The sequence below is a fragment of the Danio aesculapii genome, chromosome 12, assembly GCF_903798145.1.
Source record: "Danio aesculapii chromosome 12, fDanAes4.1, whole genome shotgun sequence".
Lineage (NCBI taxonomy): Eukaryota > Metazoa > Chordata > Actinopteri > Cypriniformes > Danionidae > Danio > Danio aesculapii.
The window spans coordinates 45799214-45821005 of NC_079446.1; the positions used below are offsets into that span (position 1 = coordinate 45799214).

The 21792-nt window shown below is 32.7% G+C and overlaps 1 protein-coding gene across 2 annotated transcripts in view; it reads right to left on the reverse strand.

Moving 5' to 3' along the window:
- The window catches only part of dock1 (dedicator of cytokinesis 1), a 927369-nt gene that overhangs the window by 342013 nt on the left and 563564 nt on the right, over nt 1–21792 (reverse strand). For both annotated transcript variants that reach the window (XM_056470102.1, XM_056470100.1), the window contains exon 27: nt 20599–20694. In XM_056470102.1, coding sequence (XP_056326077.1) covers nt 20599–20694 — 96 coding nt within the window. The remainder of the gene's footprint in view (nt 1–20598; nt 20695–21792) is intronic.

Below are 21792 nucleotides of genomic sequence, written 5' to 3' on the forward strand. Positions count from 1 at the left end.
ATATTTAAGAGCAGTAACCTCAATACTGTGAAACCATGAAACTGTGATATTGTTATCCAAGGTTATCATACCGTCAGAATCTTATACCGGCCCATGCCTAGCTGACACACAGCTGTGTTTAAACCCCTTATAAAAGGAGATTTTTGCATAATAGATGCCCAAAAGTTGACTAACTCACTTAATTTTGACATTATTATTGAAAGCAAGACAGTATTTTTTACTTGTCTAGAAGACGCTTCTTGATTTAAGTATTTTTTTTAGATATTTGGACTAGAAACAAGACAAACTCTTAAGTAACAAAAGCATTTCGTGCAGTGAGTGTGTGTGTGGGATTTATACGGAAATAATCGTACAAGCCTCTGTGAATTCATATGAACTTTCATATACTATTATTACCAGGAAAAAAAAGAATAATATGAATAAAGTATGACTTATTTTTCTAGATTCGTAATAATCACATATTTAAATATTTTCTAGAAACACTATATAAGAAATATATATATATATATATTAACTTCTCACTTATCGGATTGCTGAAATTACAGGATGTGTTTTGGACGTTGATTTGATTTCACATGATGTTCTCCTATGACAATATCAGTAAAGGTTTACCTTTCTGTGACAGACGGTCATTTAAACAGAAGTCTGAACTCCATTCATGTTCTCAATAGGGAAACTGCTTTTAACAGTAACTGAAAACCTTTTTAGAACAGACCTGTTATAAACCCTGAGGTTTTAATGGATTATATATGCTTTTGTTGAACCCATCTGCTCACATTAATTCAACTTATGCTCATTTTAATTTAAGATGATGTCATGCCAAAATTCAACCAATCAGAGTGAAGCTGTAGACAAAATGAGTCACTTACTCCCATGAAGCACTACAAATGAAGATGTCAATTTGTTCTCACATAATAATAATAATAATAACAACAACTTTTCTGGACACTTAAAGCGCTTTACACATTTTTGGGGGTAAATCTCCTCATCCACCACTAGTGTGCAGCATCCACCTGGATGACACGATGACAGCCATGATGCGCCAGACCGCACACCACACACCAGCTGATTGGTGGAGAGGAGACAGAGTGATGAAGCCAGTTATGATATGGGGATGGTTAGGAGGCCATTGACCACAGAATGGTCACATTTAGCATCTCATCCGAAAGATGGTGCTCACTGAGCAGTATAGAGTCCCCATCAATATACTTGGGCGTTAGGACCAACACAGACCACCCCCTGCTTGTCTCACTAACACCACTTCCGGCAGCAACTGAAAGTACTAAACTAAAGCATCCAGGAACTGACCGGGCACCTGCTTTAGCTTCAGTGGGTGATTATGTGAGTTGCAGAGAGCTAGCTGCCGGCTATAATAATAATATATTATACCTACATAATAACAACCTACAAACATATTGCGTCTATAGATTCATAAAAAAGCATTGTTATATTATTTTAATTCAAAAGGTTGTGTTCAAGAAAAGAAAATCCTATAAGAGCAGTAAAATTCATGGTTAAAACTTCATTACCCTGTCAATTTACAGTATAATAAACAAGCTTACTTTAAACAAGCTAGTGCTAAGGAACTATTATTAATTTTGATTACATTTCTAAAAGAAAAAAACTATACATTTTATAGCACATATTTTATTATACTATTAAATATATTGTATATTACAAATGTAATGAGATGTATTATATATTTTATATACATACATGGGTTTACAGGCTGGAAAGGTGTAATAAAAATTACAATGCAATGAACGATTAAATGAAAATGATTAATTTGTAATTATATATAACAATTATATAAATTTTTTATGTTGTTTTTTGTTGTTGTTATGACTATTTTTGTTGTTATTCCATTAGGAAGGCATTGTATTCATTTATTATTATTAATTAATTATTAAGTTTTTTTTCACTTGTTATATTTATTAGTTATTATTTATTTTAAAACACATTTTTTGTTTATGCTCCTTTAAATGGATTCCTAAATATCTTGTTCATTACCAGAAAAAAAGGAGAGAAAGGGGGAGAAACTGTCAAAACAAGTGAATAAAAATGTCAATCATATGCTGAATATTTAATGACCAGTTAAATATTAGATGTTAGACTTTTAGAAATATGAATTTTAAAATTACTAATTAAAAAATGACAAATTAAAATGATACTAAAATTGAATAATAATAAAATTAAAATGCTAAATTAATCTTAAAATAAAAAAACCCATTTGTGTGTGTTAGTGTGAGCAGCACTGCATATTTTGCAATTAAATTAAAATATATATTTTTAGAAATATCCCTATCATTTTATATTGATTATGTTATTCACAATGCTTCATGGGATTGAAATGATTTAGTTTATAGCCCTTTGTGAATCTCTTTCTGCCTTTTAATCACAAATGAGTAATGTTGTGATTCTCCTCATAGCAGGTTGGTTTGACTCATGGCTTATAACAGACTTAATAGACATAAAATCCCTATGAGAAACATGAATGGAACAAAGACACTTCTGGAAATGAAGAGGTGTGTGCCACTAGTGCACTGCAGTCACACTACACTGAGACACTCATCTGCATATGGCAGCAATGGCCAATATAGGATCTAAACATCACAGACTGACCTCTTGACGCAATATAAAAAAATACAAACTACAACCCTGAATGGTATACATTAGAAAAGACCAAATTGATATATGTTTTAGTTTTGAAATTACTTTTCACGATACAGAAGCCCTAGAGTGTGACATCACATCCTGTGTAGTGTGAGCATACAGTAGACAGCTGCACTGAATCAAAACAGCACTCCTGTGGAGAAACTGATGAGCGAAAATAAGATACTGTAGAGAAGATGTGCGCCACCGATCAAAACTGACAGGCTGAGAGCAGGACGCTTCACTCAGACACAGGTGAAGAAGACAGTTCATTTCCTTTGGTTTAGTCCCTTATTTATCAGGGGTCACCACAGCAGAAGGAACCGACAACTATTCCAGCATATGTTTTTATGGAGTGGATGCGCAACCCAGCACTGGGAAACAAGAGGAGAGTTCAGTTCACTGTAAAAAATTCTGGCTTACACACAATCAATTTGTGTTGGGGCAACATGAAGGAATTAAGCCACCGGTGGCCACTTAGTGAACTGCAGTTTACTGCTTGTACTCATGAAAAGAGGAGCCTGGCATTATTTCGTCAAGTGAGCCCATTAAAATCCTAATACAACACAGAATGCCTCTTTCACCCGCCAACTATTCCAGCATATGTTTTTATGCAGCAGATGGCGCTCCAGCCGCAACCCAGTACTGGGAAACAAGAGGAGAGTTCAGTACACTGGAAAACATTCTGGGTTCCACACAATCAATTTGTTTTGGGGAAACATGAGGGAATTGAGTAAACTTATTAGCTTTTGCAAACTTAAGTAGATTGCACAAAACAATTATTTGTACCCCCCCCAAAAAAAAAACCTCAAGAAGTGTGTTGTTTCAGCTCATTTTAAATATGTCGCTTGAACAAACAGTAAACATCATTTTTAAGTGTAGAAACATTTCAAGAATTGCCATTTATTCAGGAGCTATTTTCCTGCATTATAACATTCTTTGTATTACACTGTGTCCCTAATAACACACAATACAACCAGTTAGCGCCACCGGTGGCCACTTGGTGAACTGCAGTTTACTTTCTGTATTCATGTAAAGAAGAGCCGGACATTATTTCATCAAACGAGCCCATTAAAATCCTAATACGATTCAATTCCTTTAAATTCTTTGCATTGACAACACAGAATGGCTCTCTTAACCACCTACTATTCTGACATGTTCTTTCGTAGCGGATACCCTTCCAGCCACAAGCCAGTACTGGGAAACAAGAGGAGAGTTTGGTACACTGTCCAAAATTCTGGGTTCTACACAATCAATTTGTGCTGGGGAAACATGAAGAGATTAAGTTATTAAATTAAGAAATTAAGTTTCTTATTAGTTTTTACAAATTTAAGTGGATTGAACGTGAAACCAGTTACGTTGACCCCCCCCAAAAAAAAATATTTTAGCTCATTTTAAATAAGTTGCTTGAACAAACAACAAACATCACTTTTTGAGTGTAGATATATTAAAAAATGAAGACATTGCCATTTTCTCAGGATACATTTTTCTGCGATATAAAATTCTTTGTATTACGCCTTGACCTAACACACAATGCGTATAGATTCCAGCAACTTGTCTGTCTGTACCAAACGTGATGCAACACAACACTTAAATATTTCAGCCATTCATTTGAATATCAGTCACTGCACTCCAGATGAAATGGTAGGTTATAATCCAGTTAATACATTTTAAACGTCTTTTAAGTAGCCTACATAGGCTGAGTGACTGATGTTGAAGTCACAGTTCAGACTTTCATTTTTTTAAACCATTTGATAGCTAATTAATTGTTCAAGATCTGAGGTGAACTATCTGCTGCTGCTTTCAGTAGTATGGCAGTAAATGTCATGTAAAATGGTATTTAAACTCACATTGGCAGCATTTAACACTGAACAAAGCACATAATCAGTACCTGAGGTGATCATTGTCATAGAACTTAATGACTTTCTAAAACGATGCTGTCACCAATTTTTAGGACACAAACTCCTTCTAAGATGAAAAAGACAGCTTTTATTGGATTTTGCGGCACGACATTGTGTTTAGTTAGGACACGGTGTTAATGAAAGAGGCTTTATGTGGAATTCTGACAGTTTTGTTATTAGCGCCACCAGTGGCCGCTTAGTGAACTGCAGTTTACTGCTTGTACTCATATAAAGACAACCCTGGCATTATTTAATCAAATGAGCCATTTAAAATCCTAATACTTTAATTCTAAAGTATATTTAAAACCACAGACTAAAGTTTTATGTAGTTTAATTCAATTCCTTTTCATTTAATCGACATGTTGACAAGACAGAATGGCTCTTTTATTTGCTAGATCAGTGTTTCCCTAACCCTGTTCCTGAAGGCACACCAACAGTCCACATTTTCAACCTCTCCCTAATCAAACACACCTGAATCATCTTATCATAACATCAGAAGAGACTCCAAAACCTGAAGTTAATGGGTCAGATAATGGAGACATCCAAAATATGTACTGTTGGTGTGCCTCCAGGAACAGGGTTGGGAAACACTGTGCTAGATAATACATTTTTTTAAGATCTGAGGTGAACTATCTGCTACTGCTTTCAGTAGTATGGCAATAAATGTCAAGTAAAATAGTATTTAAACTCACATTGGCAGCATTTACCACTGAATAAAGCCCATAATCAGTACCTGAGGCTACCATTGTCATAGCGGTTTATGATTTCCTAAAATTTCTAAAACTATGGTGTTGCCAATTTTTAGGACAAACTCATTTTAACATAAAAAGATCTTAGCATTAGATTTTAGCAGTGCCACATTGTATGTAGTTAGGACACCATGTTAATATTAAAGAGGCTCTATGTAGAATTCTGACAGTTGTTATTAGCACCATCGGTGGCCGCTTGGTGAACTGCGAACTGTACTCATGTAAAGAAGAGATTATTTCACCAAATGAGCACCACCCCTCCAATAAAAAATAAATTCACACTGTTATAATACTTAGATACTTTGATTCTAAAGTTTATTGGAGACCACAGACAACATACTTTTAATGTAGTTTGAATCTATTCCTTTATTTTGATTCAGCTCTTTCAGCATCATCCTATACGTCTATGAAATGGTTTCATCTGCAAATAATCCTTACATCCTTTTGATTTTCAGAATAAAAGCAAGTTATTTACATATAAATCAGCAAATACAGTAGGTCATTAAGAATGCGGTGATTACAAAACCTGAATATATTTACATATGGTCCCTGTAAACACATTCTACCCTGAATTTACCTTCACAATAAGTATTCCACATCACCCGAATTTCAACTTGAAAATGGCAAATGCAATTCTGTCAAATAAGTGATTCTCTACCGCTGCGTCTGGTCAGTCTTGTACTGTATACAGCAGGGGTAGGCAAACTCAGTCCTATTTGATTAGTGTTGGAGCTAAACTATCCAGGACAGTTTGACCACCCCTGTTCCTTTAACTCACATTCAGTTTTCACCACCGCTCAGTATAACGTCATCATTATTGCGTCTGTACAGAATTTAATTAGAGTGACAACCACACTGGAAATCAAAACACCCCTTTTTATCTTAAAGAATGTATCAGTGATGAAAATAGAGTAAAACGGGGCTCAAATCATCTCACACAAAAGCGATTTCAGCCCACATAAAGAGCAAGGCATTGTGGGAATGTCTCAGCAGAGGCAAAAGCAGCTTCCCATCCGGAGATGTGTGCCAAAGTCTTAAAAAAAAAAAAAAAAAAAAGGCAAAATAATGCTCTGTCCCTTGGGTTTATAGTGGCAAACGCAGAAACACAGCAGCAGTGAATCTCTATAGCTCCACTGTAGCCTCCAGAGATGATTAGATGTTTGGGGGTTTTTTTCTGTTCCTTAAAAAAAGTGCAATTGATTTATTATGTGCAATATTGTGTATTTTATACAGTTTTTAAAACTATTTACTATACAAAATAAAACATAAAAAATACAAACACTGGCTCCATTATCTGAGTGTGAAATTTGACATGTTGTGTGCTCCGTTCTGAATGTTTTACGCATTTTAATGAAACAAAGTAAAATATTTAAAAATGTTCAACAAAAATGAGTGAGATTAAATAGAACTACATTTAAAATTTACACTTAAAAAAAGGTGTAGTATTTGACTGGATATTTGGCAGATTTGGACTGCTGCATTGCAGATGTTAAGGATGTTAAGGCAGATGTAATTATGTGACAAAAGCTTTTAGCAGAGATCAGTCACGTCCACAGTGATTACGCCAGATACAAGCAAACCTACTGCACTGAAAAAAGCGATTCGTTGACATTTTATTAAAAGTGAGTACATTTTGCATGATTATAAAAATTACGTCAATTTATTTGATCCAAGTTACAATATGTTTTTATTTGTTTTAGTTTTTTTTAAGTAAAGCCAACTTGCTGCTTGTAAGGCATTGGGTTTACTCACTTTAAGTAACTAATTTTTAGTAATGAAATCAAGGAGTAATGAAATCAATTCTATGGAATTAGTTAATATTAGCACTAAGCCTGATATGATAATCAAGATATCAGTGATGGAGGGAGAGAAAGAGAGAGAAACTATAACTGTATTATATTATATTATATATTATAATACTATTATTATAATAACTACTATTTACTTTGTTTACTATGTTTTTGTTTTTTTAATATACATGTTCTTTTTAATGTAAACTTTATAAATGCTTTGGCAATATATTCGTAACATTGGTCATGCCAATACAGCAATTATTAACTATAGTTTAATTGAGAAAGAGAGAGATACAGACCGTTATTGTTATTATTGTTATTATTATTATTATTATTATTATCAAATGTATTTTTTGTCATTTATTTCTTATTTACTGTATATTTTATTCACTTATGTTAATGTATTACGTATATACTGTTGAAGTCAGAATTATTAGCCCCCCTGTTTATTTTTCCCCCAATTTCTGTTTAACGGAGGGAAGATTCTCTCAACACATTTCTGAACATAATAGTTTTAATAACTCATCTCTAATAACTGATTTATTTTATCTTTGTCATGATGACAGTACATAATATTTGACTAGATATTTTTCAAGACACTTCTATACAGCTTAAAGTGACATTATAGGCTTAACTAGGTTAATTAGGTTAACTAGGCAGGTTATGGTAATTTATTGTTTATATTGTAAGTCGTATAACAGTGGTTTGTTCTGTAGACCAGTGTTTCCCAACCCTGTTCCTGGAGGATATACCTGGATATTTTGGATGTCTCCCTTTTCTGAACCATTAACTTCAGGTGTTGGAGTCTCTTCTGATGTTATGATAAGATGATTCAGGTGTGTTTGATTAGGGAGAGGTTGAAAATGTGGATTGTTGGTGTGCCTTCAGGAACAGGGTTGGGAAACGCTGCTGTAGACTATCTAAAACAAAAGTAGCTTAATGGGGCTAATAATTTTGACCTTAAAATAGTTCATAAAAAATTAAACACTGCTTTTATTCTAGCTGAAATAAAGCAAATAAGACTTTCTCCAGAAGAAAAAATATTATCAGACATACTGTGGAAATGTCCTTGCTCTGTTAAACATCATTTGGGAAATATTTAAAAAAGAAAAAAAAAAATTGAAAAGGGGGGCTAATAATTCTGACTTCAACTGTATATATTTAAAATGTTTTGGCGATATTGTACTAAATGTCATGCCAGTAAAGCAACTTAAACTTGAAACAGACAGAAAAACTGTCAAAATAAGTGGATAAAAATTAAATATGTCGATATTATGCTGAATATTTAATAATCAGTTAAATATTAGATGTTAGACTTCCAGAAATGTGAACTAAACTAATTACATTTTGAAATGAGTAATATTAACATGACTAAAATTAAAATGATATTAAAATTATATTAAAGTTAAACAAAATAAACTACATTAACCTATAAACACATAAAAATATTAAATATTTAAATAAATATATAAAAATCTAACTTATTTTCAGTTAGTTATTAATCAATAATTTTATTTTGTTAATTATATTTCATAAAAGACAAAAACACCATATACATGTTATAGCATTCTATTGTACTATAAAACATATTGCATATAATGCTCTAAAAGATATTCAATGTATTATTTAAATATAGTTTACACAGGTTTACTGGATGATTACTTTATTTCAGTTAACAAAGAAATATTTTATTTTTGTTTTAATGCATTTCTAAAAGAAAAAAAACTATATGAATGTTATAGCATTTATTTATTTTGCTTCAAAATACAAATAGCATATAATAGATTAGAAAATACATTTAATATTTCAGTAAAATATAGTTTGCACTGGTTTACAGAATAAAAAAGTGTAAAAACAATACAATGCAGTGAAATAAATTAAAACTGAATAAAATAAAAGATCATTTTAAATATTAATCCAGAAATACAAACAAAAAAGCGCTCAGGGGTAACTCAAATATTTGGTCGATGCTGGGGGTTTTTTCCCACATTTTTCGAGCGCCTTGGACTAATTACTGTTGTTGTCATGATTTTAAATATATTCAATATTTTTTTATTACATTTAGTAATTAGATTTTTACCCTTTTGCTATTTTAATCATTTATGTATTTTTTTGTTTTTGTTTTACAAACGTATTATCATTTGTTTGAGTTTACTCTGCTTTAAAGGGATTTCTAAATATATTTATCTCTCTTTCATTGCTGGATTGAAAAGTAAAGTGTTCTTTTTATTATTATTATTATTATTAATATTATTATTATATTAATATTAATATTATTATTATTATTATTATTATTATTATTATTATTATTATTATATTATTATTATTATTATATTATTATTATTATTATTATTATTATTATTATTATTATTATTATTATTATATTATTATTATTATTATATCATTATTATTATTATATTAATATTATTATTATTATTATTATATCATTATTATTATTATATCATTATTATTATTATTATTATTATTATTATTATTATTATATCATTATTATTATTATTATTATTATTATTATTATATCATCATTATTATTATTATTATTATTATTATTATATTAATATTATTACTATTATTATTATCATTATTATTCATTAAATTCTCCAGTTTGCGATGACAAAGTTTGTGTATGTGTCTACATGTTTATCAATCAGGGAATTCCCATACAAGCATTGGGTATTTCCCATGCAAGAAATTGTGAAAAAAGCAGCATTTAAAGGAGGACAGTGAGCGAAAACCTACAGGCTGAAATAAATCAATGGGATGAAGCTCTCCATCATCACAAATGCATATTTAATGCACGGAGAATGTGGGTAGAATGTAAAGCTAAGAGGATTTTGCTGCACTGATGCTGCAGACGCCACCAGCTGTCAGTCCCGCACTGTCAATCAAAACACAGCAGCCAATCAGAAGCCACGGCTCCTCCTACTGCAGTGGAATGGGTGGAGCTAACAGTTCTCGGAGTATCCTGACAGACAGACGGTGTATCTAAGAGAAACCCCTCTCAACCGTGAGGTTTATAAAGCTTTTATATGCAGCAACAGTGAGAGAGAAAAAAAAGATGGAAATACTAAACATGCTATAAACAGATCAAACAAGCCAAAAATGGAATGGTTCATGCAAAGATCACTACTGCTTTATTTTATTTGATTTATTTATTTTTTTTACATATTTTATCTTAGTTTATTTTAACTTAATCTTATTTTATTTTATTATTTTATTTAATTATATTATACTTAATCTTATATTATTTAATTTTATTTCATCTTATTTCCTTTAATATTACCTCATTTTATTATTTTATTTCATATTTTAACAATTAATCTTATAATATTTAATCTTATTCTATTTAATGCTATTTTATTTAATCCTATATTAATTCATCTTAAATTATTTATTTTATCTTAATTTATCTTATTAATCTTATTTTATTTGTTCTTCATATTTAATCTTATTATAAATAAATAAATATTAATCAATCTTACATTATTTACTTTTGCTTTATCTTATTTTATCTTTTTGAAATATCTTTTTAGTATTTTATTTTATACTTTAGTGTATTTAATCTTATAGTATTTATTTTATTTTATTTTTCATATATCCTTGTACTTTTCGATGGTTAACATGTTGAATATTATGTTTGAGATGTTCACAAATATTTAACAAGATATATATATGCAGATTCTAAAGGACTTTGTTTACTGTAAGTGCAGATCTGCATGCAGACTGACTGTGTGTGTGTGCGTGGATCAGACTCATTTGAATTCTATGCTCACATGCGGTAAAAACCAAAGAGAAAAGTTAATGCATAAATCTGAATCTAAGCAACAGAGCCCTGACGAACAAGGTCAGCATAGAAAAGTCGCCCACACACACACTCTAACGGTATTATCAAATCAACACACACTCCATTCGTAACCATTCATGAATTCCTAAAATACAGAGCTTTGACTATTCTTTCAGAACATAAGAACTCATGTATTTTCCCCATGTTTCTGAGCATCTGGTTATATGATTATTATGTTTGTTTTTTTTGCTGATTATTTTTCCTTATCCAACATTGAGCCATTTGCATCCAATTAGATTAAATCTGATGAAACTTAAAGTAATTTAATCAATAATTAAAAGCACTGATATAACAAATGCACACTGAATATAATTGGGAAAACCATTTGATTTAGTGTTTCTCTTCATTATTCACTGTTTTAGCAATTTGTTTATATTTTTTTCATTTGTTTTTACTCAATTTTATTTTTTGAGGATAAGCCTATATTGTTTTTGTTAGATTTGTTTTCATTTAAATTATATATTTCAAATTTTCAAGTAATATATTTATTTATTCAACCAGAATGTAAGCAATTTAAAGCTAATTGGATGAAATGTGTTGAATTTAAACTTCATTCATTCATTTTCTTTCAGCTTAGTTCCATTATTTATCAGGGGTCACCACAGCGGAATGAACCACCAACTATTTCAGCATATGTTTTACACAGCGGATGCCCTTCCAGCCGCAACCCAGTATTGGAAAACACCCATAGACACTCATTCACACACACACTCATACACTACGACCAATTTATTTAATCAAATTCACCTATAGCGCATGTGTTTGGACTGTGGGGGAAACTGGAGCACCTGGAGGAAACCCACGCCAAGACGGAGAAAACATGCAAACTCCACACAGATATGCCAACTGGCCTAGCCTGGACTCAAACCACCGACCTTCTTGCTGTGAGGCGACAGCACTACCTACTGCGCCACTGTGCTGCCATTGAATTTAAACAAGTCAAAAACTAAAAATATTTATTTTAAGCAATCATGCGTTTCAGTGAAGTAAATGAAATAATTATAATCATTCATGCATCTACAAAACAAATGCAGACTAATAACTAATACATACTAAAAAGAACAAATCTTAAAATAATAGATCACGCAATGCAAAGGTGATTTATTGAATTCTTAAAGGGCCACAAAGCCCCCGTCTCAGCAGGGTGTTTTCACACCTCTAGTTTGTAAAAAGTCAGGAGAGTGGGTGTGTCCAGCTCTGTTTAGGTGGGAGTGTCAGGGGAGGGGAAAAAGGGAAGGTTTTGCATAAAAATGGGAGTTTCTGTTTGTGCACGCGCTGAGTTTCACAGAGGCAAAACAACACACAGACGCAGGGGAGAAAGCCAGTGACTGTTTACATGGACATCACTAATCAAATTATTTGCCAAATACTTAATTTGTCGACTTCAACTGCAGTTTGGCACTTTCACTTTCATTCAAGAACATTTCATGCATATTTCATGCATTTTTTTGTGAAAAATATGTGTCCTAATAGTGTTTATAGCAGTGTGGGACACATATATGACTGTAAACTGCTCAAAAAATGTGTTTTGGGGTTTCGTGACCCTTTAAATATGTGAACTGAAAATATGTGAACAGAAAAACTAATTTTATTGATTAAAATATATAAGAAATATGGACAGTGAAAAATTACAGTAGCTCTAATGCAATTTAACAAGAAAATCTACTGAATTAATTATTTTGCCAATGTCAATTTTATTTCTATAGCACTATTCAACACAACCAGAGGTTGACCAATGTGCTGCACAAAACACATCACAGCAAAGAAAAAATATAAAATTATAGCAAAAATGGACAATTTTCACTGATAAAATGCCAAATCAAAGAGGACAAGTTTTCAACCTAGATTTAAAAACAGACAGAGATGAAACTGATCTAATACAGAGGGGCAGATCATTCCACAACCTAGGACCAGCTACTGTGAAGGCATGGTCACCCCTGCATTTCAGCCTCGACTTAGGGATACATAATCTCTGGTTGAATGACAAAAGAGACCGACCAGGCTGATGCTCAATTAAAATGTCTGACAGATAAGAAGGTGCCAGGGAATTTAGAGATTTAAAAACCAAGAGCAGCATTTTAAAAGTGACTCGAAAGTGCACAGGCAGCCAGTGCAGAGAGCGTAAAACTGGTGTAATGTGCTCATGTTCCTTGGTACCTGTTAAAAGCCTTGCAGCAGCATTTTGAGCTAATTGTAACCGGGATAAGGTTTTCTGACTAATCCCAAAGTATATCCTCCTGAGACCCAAAGAATTTTTTTTTCTTTTTTTCTGTGATTTCCTACATTCTTTGGGTTAAAAAAAAAAATTCTACAATTTAGATTTTTTACATTCTGTTTTTATTTTTAATTCTACAGCATGTCCACTGTAGTGGACCACAGGATCATTTTAGTTAGAAACAGCCAAACTCAGACAACAACACTGTCCAGGATATGGCTGTAAAGGGATGTTAATCCAATATTAATGTAACAAAAACAAAACAAAAGCCATTTTCTCTTTTTGTATTGAAATTCCTGAAACAGTTTAATCTGAAAGAGAGCTGAACTCATAAAACAAAACAAAAAGAAGATCTTAATCCAAAACTAATTTAACATAAAAGTGATTTAAAACTGATGGTCATTCTCTAATTGTCTTTAATTGTCTGATTGTCTGATAGTCAGACTCTAAATCAGAGTCTCCCTCAACTATTTTATAAAGAATCCTCTCTGCTTCAGTTCTGCCCCGCAAAACATGCAGTCATTACATTAAGATGGTCCTGGTGTCCACTATAGCGGACATTTAAAAAAAGATAGCTTTGAAAGCTAAATGTGTTGTTCCTGACACTTTATTAACAAATATGTAATAATAATAATAATAATAATAATAATAGTAATAAAACATTTAAAAAGCTAAATTTTACATGCCTCTCTCCTTACATAAAATGTGCTTTTTTTGTATGTCGGCCATTTTGAAGTGCAAGAAGTGGTTCCTAGCATGCCAGCCAATCAAATGACAAATCACTAGAAAGCCCAGGATGTCCTCTGAACAGTACAACAGGACTTGACAGAGTGGCTCAAACAATTCAAAGAAAATTCATAAAAACAAAATGTCCACTACAAAGAACACAAGTCAATAGGTGGAGTCTCAGGAGGATATTGTAAATAGAAAATAGTGAGTTATATAGAAAAACAAGTAACCCTCTTTATGTATTTTGGCTTTGTACTGGCTTTGCATTTTAGTGCATGAGAACCAAAACAACATTTTCAATGTATTTGACAACATTATCATCTGCATGCAACAACAAAAAGCATATCTCTTTTTGAACACATTTATCAAAACAAACACTAAACTTGATGCCATTCAAACCAACAAACACTACAATTCAGAACCATGCTTGAACACACTGAAAATGCCTCTTATATGCTCTTAAACCTAAGTCAGTTTAAATGTATATTGTTCCACAAATTCAGCCATTTCAAATATTGAACATGTTTGTCGTCCTCTGTCCGATGTGTTAAGCTTCCCTACTCAAGACTGAGGGATTTACTGCAAATGTCAGCAGCGTGTATCAGTGGTGGGAGAGCCATCAATGGGCTTTATGTGATGTGGCCATTAGGATTTGAGTTTAGAGGCCTTGTAATATAAGCTCAGTAGAAAGAGAGCAGTGATAAATCAGAGCTCACTCAAATCAGAGTAAAGGCTCTGCTATACTTCTTTTACATTCTTTATTTGAGATTATAAAAAAAACAGTTCGAAAAGGATGAGTGAGGGTAGACTGTTTTTGAACCTTCCGACACCCAGAATCTCTACAAAACAAGAGCTGTAATACAAAGTTTTTGTATATGATTTAAGAATTATTTGAATAAGCTTCAGATTAGAGCATTATCAAACAGTGCAACGACTAAATATTTTTCAATAATTATTACTTATCTATTATTATTATTATTATTATTATTATTTAAAACTATTATAAATGTATTGATTGATTGTATTTTAAGTCTGTACTGACAACTATGGGACATTTTTTTCATCAATATTAGCTATTTCGTTAAAATTATAGAAGCTCATTCCAGACATTGTGAAAAAGTAATATAGAATTTGCAATTGCATTTGAAAATTAATATCCTTGCATATTATTATTATTTAAAACTAATCGATCAATTGATGGATAGACAGACAGACAGACATTTTAGGTCAGTACTGCCAAATATGGGATATTTTTTCACTAATACCACGTACTTGGTTAAAATTATGGTGGTATAGTTAGAAAAATTTGCAAAAAATAAAAACAAATTTATATATATATATATATATATATATATATATATATATATATATATATATATAATATATATATATATATATATATATATATATATATATATATATATATATATATATATATATATATATATATATAATTTATTTATAATTTTATTATTTATTTATATTTATTTAAAAAAATATATAATTATATTTATATATATATAAATATATATAAATAAATAAATAAAATTATAAGTAAATTATATATATACATACTTATAATTTTATTTATTTATTTATATATATATATATATATATATATATACTTATAATTTTATTTATATATATATATATATATATATATATATATATATATATATATATATATATATATATATATATATATATATATATATATAAATAATTTATTTAGAATTTTATTTATTTATTTATATATATTTATTTTATTTATTTATTTTTTTTATTATTATTTTTTCTTCTCAATTTATGATTCCACATATTGAAAACGCAATTGAAAAAAAATGCAATTGCATTTTAAAAATGTCTAAAATATCCTTCCATATAAAAGACAGGTGTCAAACTCTAAACCTACTTAATACACAACTTTATCAAACTAATTGAGTGCTTTATGCTTGTTTGAAACATAAGGTGCATCCCAAAGCGCATACTTATGAACTGTTCTACGCTATTTTGTAGTATAAACAGTGTATTCAATTCAATTCTAAGTACTTCAATTGAATCAACTGAATATAAATAGTGTAAGTAGTGCATTCACGCTGAAAACTCTATAAAAAAAGTGCACTTTAAATACCAGGATGATGCACTTACTCAACTAGTAAAATTAAAGGTAACACATTATTTTGATGGTCCATTTGAATATTAGTAGACTGTCTGCTTACTATCTGTTGATACTGCTCCTTCAACATATTTAACAAGAAACTACACTAACCTAACAGTCTACTTATAATCTAATGAGAATTAGTTGGCATGTAGATGCAATGTAACAAACCAATAACAAAACAGAGTGTGACCAAATGAAGTGTGGAATGCTGGACACTTGACGCACTCAACGGCCGTTGGTTTGCTCATGTAGTGAAGGGGCGGAGCTATCGGGCGCTCATGTTGGATTACTTTATTTATTTTCGATTGTGAAAGCTAAATTCTAGTGATTATAGCATCTCCCGATGGTGAATGTGGTTAGACTCATGGCAGGTATTATTTGGTAGTTTGGCCATTTATTTCACTAATTTGGCAACCCGTCCAACATCATCCGGGAAACGGACTGAATTTCCGCTTAGTGAAATAACATTAGTGTTCCATTTGGGACGACACTACATACATATACTGTGCTGTTAAGTGTGTAAGTGCAGAAGTATATAGTGCAGAAGTGCATGCTGTGTTATTTGGGATGCAGCTATACAGATAGTAGTGTTGAAGCAGGACTGGAACAAAATCTTTGCAGGGCTGCGACCCTCCAGGAATTGAGCTCGACACCCCTGATATAAAATAACAAATCTGCAGTCAAAAATGATATTAGTTGACCTCTACATCTTAATGATCTGTCTGTGGTGCTTTTTTTCATCTTTTTGACACTGAAAAGCTTCCTGAAGACTCCTTAAACCATAATAACATCAAGAATTGAATCATTTGTGCTTCACACAATTAAAAATTCAGAATAAAACTGAGAATGAGATGAAAGCTGCTGCTGCTGTCCTTCAAACACACACACACACACACACGCATGCAGAAGAGAGGGTGATGAAGGGAGGCGTTTAGCATTCATATGGACAGACGAGGCTGTAAAAGTCAAGGACGTCCACTATCAGCACATTCAACAGCCTGAAGCTCTTGAACCCAACCAACACGCTGAAGCTGCAGATCTCAGATCAGCTCAGACTGACCAGTGGTGCTGCTGCAGGCAAACACAGTGCAGCAGTCAAAGGAGCTGCAGAAACAGTGTGACAGACGCTCACACCATCTGGATCTTCAGCCAAATCACATCACAAACACACACACAAACAGAGCACAGGATTTACAGCAGCTCCGTGTGTTTACACATACACACACACATACATCTTATACAATATGGGAGTGTGCATGTACTTATAAGCAGAGTTTGTTCACAGAGACGCGAGATTGGGGGCGGGACGATCAGTTCACCGACCAATGAGAGTGTTCTTTTCAGCTTTAACATGTTATTTTTCTGTTCAGACTACACACACACACACACACATACACGCATGCAAAAAAAAAACACAAGCACAAATATGTGCACCCACATACAAGCACAAACACGCACAAACACACGCACCTAATATAATATGGTAGTGTGCATGCACTTGGAGTTTGTTCACAATAAGTGATGTGAGGTTGGGGGCGGGGCTATCAGTTCACAGACCAATGGGAGTGTTCTTTTTAGCTTTAAAATGTTTTTTTTTATTCTGTTCAGACTACACATGCACACACACACACACACAAACATGCATATGCACAAACACATACACGCACAAACACACGCACACACGAACAAAAACACACACACCTAATATTATACAGGAGTATTTATGTAGTAGGAGGCGGAGTTTGTTCATAACCAGTGATGTGAGATTGCGGGTGGGACTATCACTTCACTGACCAATGGGAGTGTTCTTTTTAGCTTTAAAATGTTTTTTTATTCTGTTCAGACTACACATGCACACACACACAGACACACAAACATGCATATGCACAAACACATACACGCACAAACACACGCACACACAAACAAAAACACACACAGACACACAAACATGCATATGCACAAACACATACATGCACAAACACATGCACACACAAACAAAAACACACACACACCTAATATTATACAGGAGTATTTATGTAGTAGGAGGCGCAGTTTGTTCATAACCAGTGATGTGAGATTGGGGGTGGGACTATCACTTCACTGACCAATGGTAGTGTTCAAGAAACCTCTTTTCAGCTTTAACGTTATTTTTCTGTCCAGATTGCACAAACACACACATACACCAACATTAGGGTGCACACACAAACACATGCACACAAAAACACACGCACCACATAAACACATGCGCGCATACACATCTTACTACAGGTGGTTTGTCAAGCCCACTCACATGAGTGAGGCACACTCAGAACTGCATAATGTTTTGAGGCTGTTGTGTGGTGTATTGCACTAAAAAAATTGCATAATTATATAAACAAACCACAAAGAAAGTGAAAATATAAATCTTTTTTTTTAAACCAAACTTAAAAAAGCTAACAAGAAAACTAACAAACTAACTATTAATCATAAAAAAAATGGAAATTTGCATTAAAATATGTAAAACCCATTCAAAACAAGCTAAATAAACCATCCTAAAACCATCTGAACTCACTGTAAATGCAGAGATATTACTCTGTCCTCATGTACAATTTTTCACCCTATATAGCGTATGGCTCAACCAATGGTGTGGAGGCAGGAGTATTAAGGTGTACTCACACTAGGCACAGTTGTCTTGAAATGTGCCCATGAGCAATAGTCCCCCCTCCCCTCACCCCCAACGGCCTGCAATCACACTGTATTTTGCCTGCAGGCCTGAGCACGCTTACATCATCGATGATGCGACTGTTCAGTTTAACAGAAGAGCTTGCATGGTTCGGGACCCGTGGAGCTGCGCATCGATGGATTTGCTCTTCAGTGTTTGGACTCTCAGTAGTGAATATTAAACCACACTGAATTGAACTTCAACACTGAAAACTGAACTACACTGTTTCAATTTACTATGATCTTCTATGTGAAGCTGCTTTGACACAATCTACATTGTAAAAGCGCTATACAAATAAAGGTGAATTGAATAGAAGAGAAGCGCTCTGGACATTACTTTAGTTATAACGTCACCTTAGAATTATAAGGTTCTTTCTGACATTTTTGTCAAAACTGAGTTTGTGACATTCTTATCAAATGACTAAACTTATTTACATTATGGCATGTTTTTTATAAGTTGTTTACATTAAGACTTTATTTAAAAACAAATGTTACACACACACTGTTTTCTAAATGGAATGCCAAAACTTTAAAGCTCAATATCTCAAAGTCATTCAGAATGCAGATAGAACCTTTTAATTCCAAGGTGACGATATCGTTTTCTATTATTTTAAGTCATTTGTGATTTGGTGGCAAAGTCAAGACTTTTGCTGAACAGATCCAGCACTTTTGATGTTCATGAAGTCCTCGTAATGCAGGTATTAGGAGGTTTGCTGAAGGTGCAGCTGATGTGCAGCGAGGGGTTTGCATCTTTAATAAACTCTGACAGTTTTTGTTCATTGAAAAGAATGAATAATAAATCAGTCCCTTAAAACGGTCCCTTTAAAGTGACGTCGCTCTTCAGTTTCGGGGTGAGGTGCGCTTTGCACTCGTGCCAAATAATAATAATAATAATAATAACAACAACAACAATAATAATTCCTTACATATATATATATATATATATATATATATATATATATATATATATATATATATATATATATATATATATATATATATATATATATATATAGCGCTTTTTCTGGAAACTCAAAGTGCTTTGCACATTTTTTGGAGGAAATCTCCTCATCCACCACCAGTGTGCAGCACCCATCTGGATAGCGTGCTAGACTACACATCACACATGACCTGATTGGTGGAGAGGAGACAGAGTGATCAAGCCAATTTTGATATGGGGATGGTTAGGAGTCCATAATGGCCTGTTTCCACTGAGTGGTACGGTCCGGTTCAGTTTGGTATGCTTTCATGGTCATTTCCACTGTCAAAAGGTGTACCAAACCATACCACTTTTTCGGCATCCTTTCGAAAGGATACCAAACACGAGAAAGAGTACCAAAAGGCGGAAGTAGACGCGCTGCTGAATGCTTTTGGTTTACAGAGAAATCAGTCAGAGCCAGCCAACTGAACAGTGCCTGAGCCAAATTTGGAGCAGACACACTCGTCAAAAGAACTGAGAAATGTGCCCAGGCATGGTTCAGATAGCGTAGTGTGAGTACAAACTTAGTTCACTGACCAATGAGAGTGTTGGTGAAACCTGTTTGACGCGGTGGTTCTAACAACACAGAAGAGATGCATTTCAGCTTTACCATGTTCTTTTCTGTCCAGATCACAAAAACTAAAAGGATTTAAATCGGATACGGCAAAAAAATAGGATTTATGCTGCCTGTCTGAACAAAGCCTGACTGTGACCGTGTGTGTGTGTGTGTGTGTGTGTGTGTGTGTGTGTAGTGGTTTGAGGATTGCAGACACACCATTTCTAACCACAGACACAGCAAACCCATAAACTCAGCACATCCCGAAAACAAGCCTGTGACGAAGGAAAAAAGCTCTTACTATGAGAGCAGAGTCTCTGCCCATGGAGATCACGGTCCTGTTGATGGTCCTCAGCAGTTTCTCCATGATGATCTGCACGTGCCACTGCGTCGGGCCCTGAAATACACCACAAATAAATTACATCTGCACACAAAAACATCTACACTAAAGACTGACAGATATAGTATAACCATTAGCAATTGTGTATCTAATATTGCACTTGCACACTTATTTCAGCACACAATCATTGTACTTCACTGCACAAACCCATTTGCAAATGTATATATCTACTTGTAATTAGTAAATAACCTGTATATTATGTTCATATCTAATTGCATTTCCTCATTATTAACAGCAACCAGTAGACTATGCTCATCTATTTGTAAATCCCTGATTACAGTTAAAACGACTTGCATGTTATGTTCATATTACAACTTACAACGAAGTATTTTGCACTCCTGGCTAGACCTAAACTGCATTTGGTTGCCTAGTACGTATACATGCGTAATGAAAATAAAGCTGAATCTGATCTAATCAAAAAGTAAATAATTAAAGGTCAAGAAAAATAAATCAATTCACAACACATTTTAAAAAGGTCTAAAAATAATGCATTATCATTACATAAAGACTGGCATCTCTCTGTTAAGAAACGTGACAAAGGAACTGACAAAAACCTCTTGAAAAACAACCCATATTACAGAGTTTTTTTTATCAAACAGACTCATTGAGCAGAAAAGACTTTCAGAAACAATTTCAAGTATAATAGCAACTAATTTTGTTGCATAAATAAGTCTGTATTTTAAAACTTGCCAAAAAAAATCCATAATATTACTCATTTTCTTACTATACTTTTTTCAAACAGTCTCCCAGAGACTATTTTAAGCATATCTGTGATGAAAAGCAACTAATTTTGCTTCACAAATAAGTCTATATTTGAAAACTTAATGCAAAAACTAAATGAATAAATCCATAATTTTCTTACTTGATTTTTACTTGACTTTCAGAAACAATTTTAGGGTTATCAGTGATAAAAAAAAGCAACTAATGTCGCTGTACACATGTAAGTCTATATTTTAAAACTCGCAAAAAATCCATAATATTGCTGATGTTATTATTATTATTTTTTTTTTTATCAAACAGATTTGGTGAACAGAAAAGACTCACAATTTTAAGATGTGATAAAAAGCAAAACGGTGTTTTAGAAATAAGTCTGAT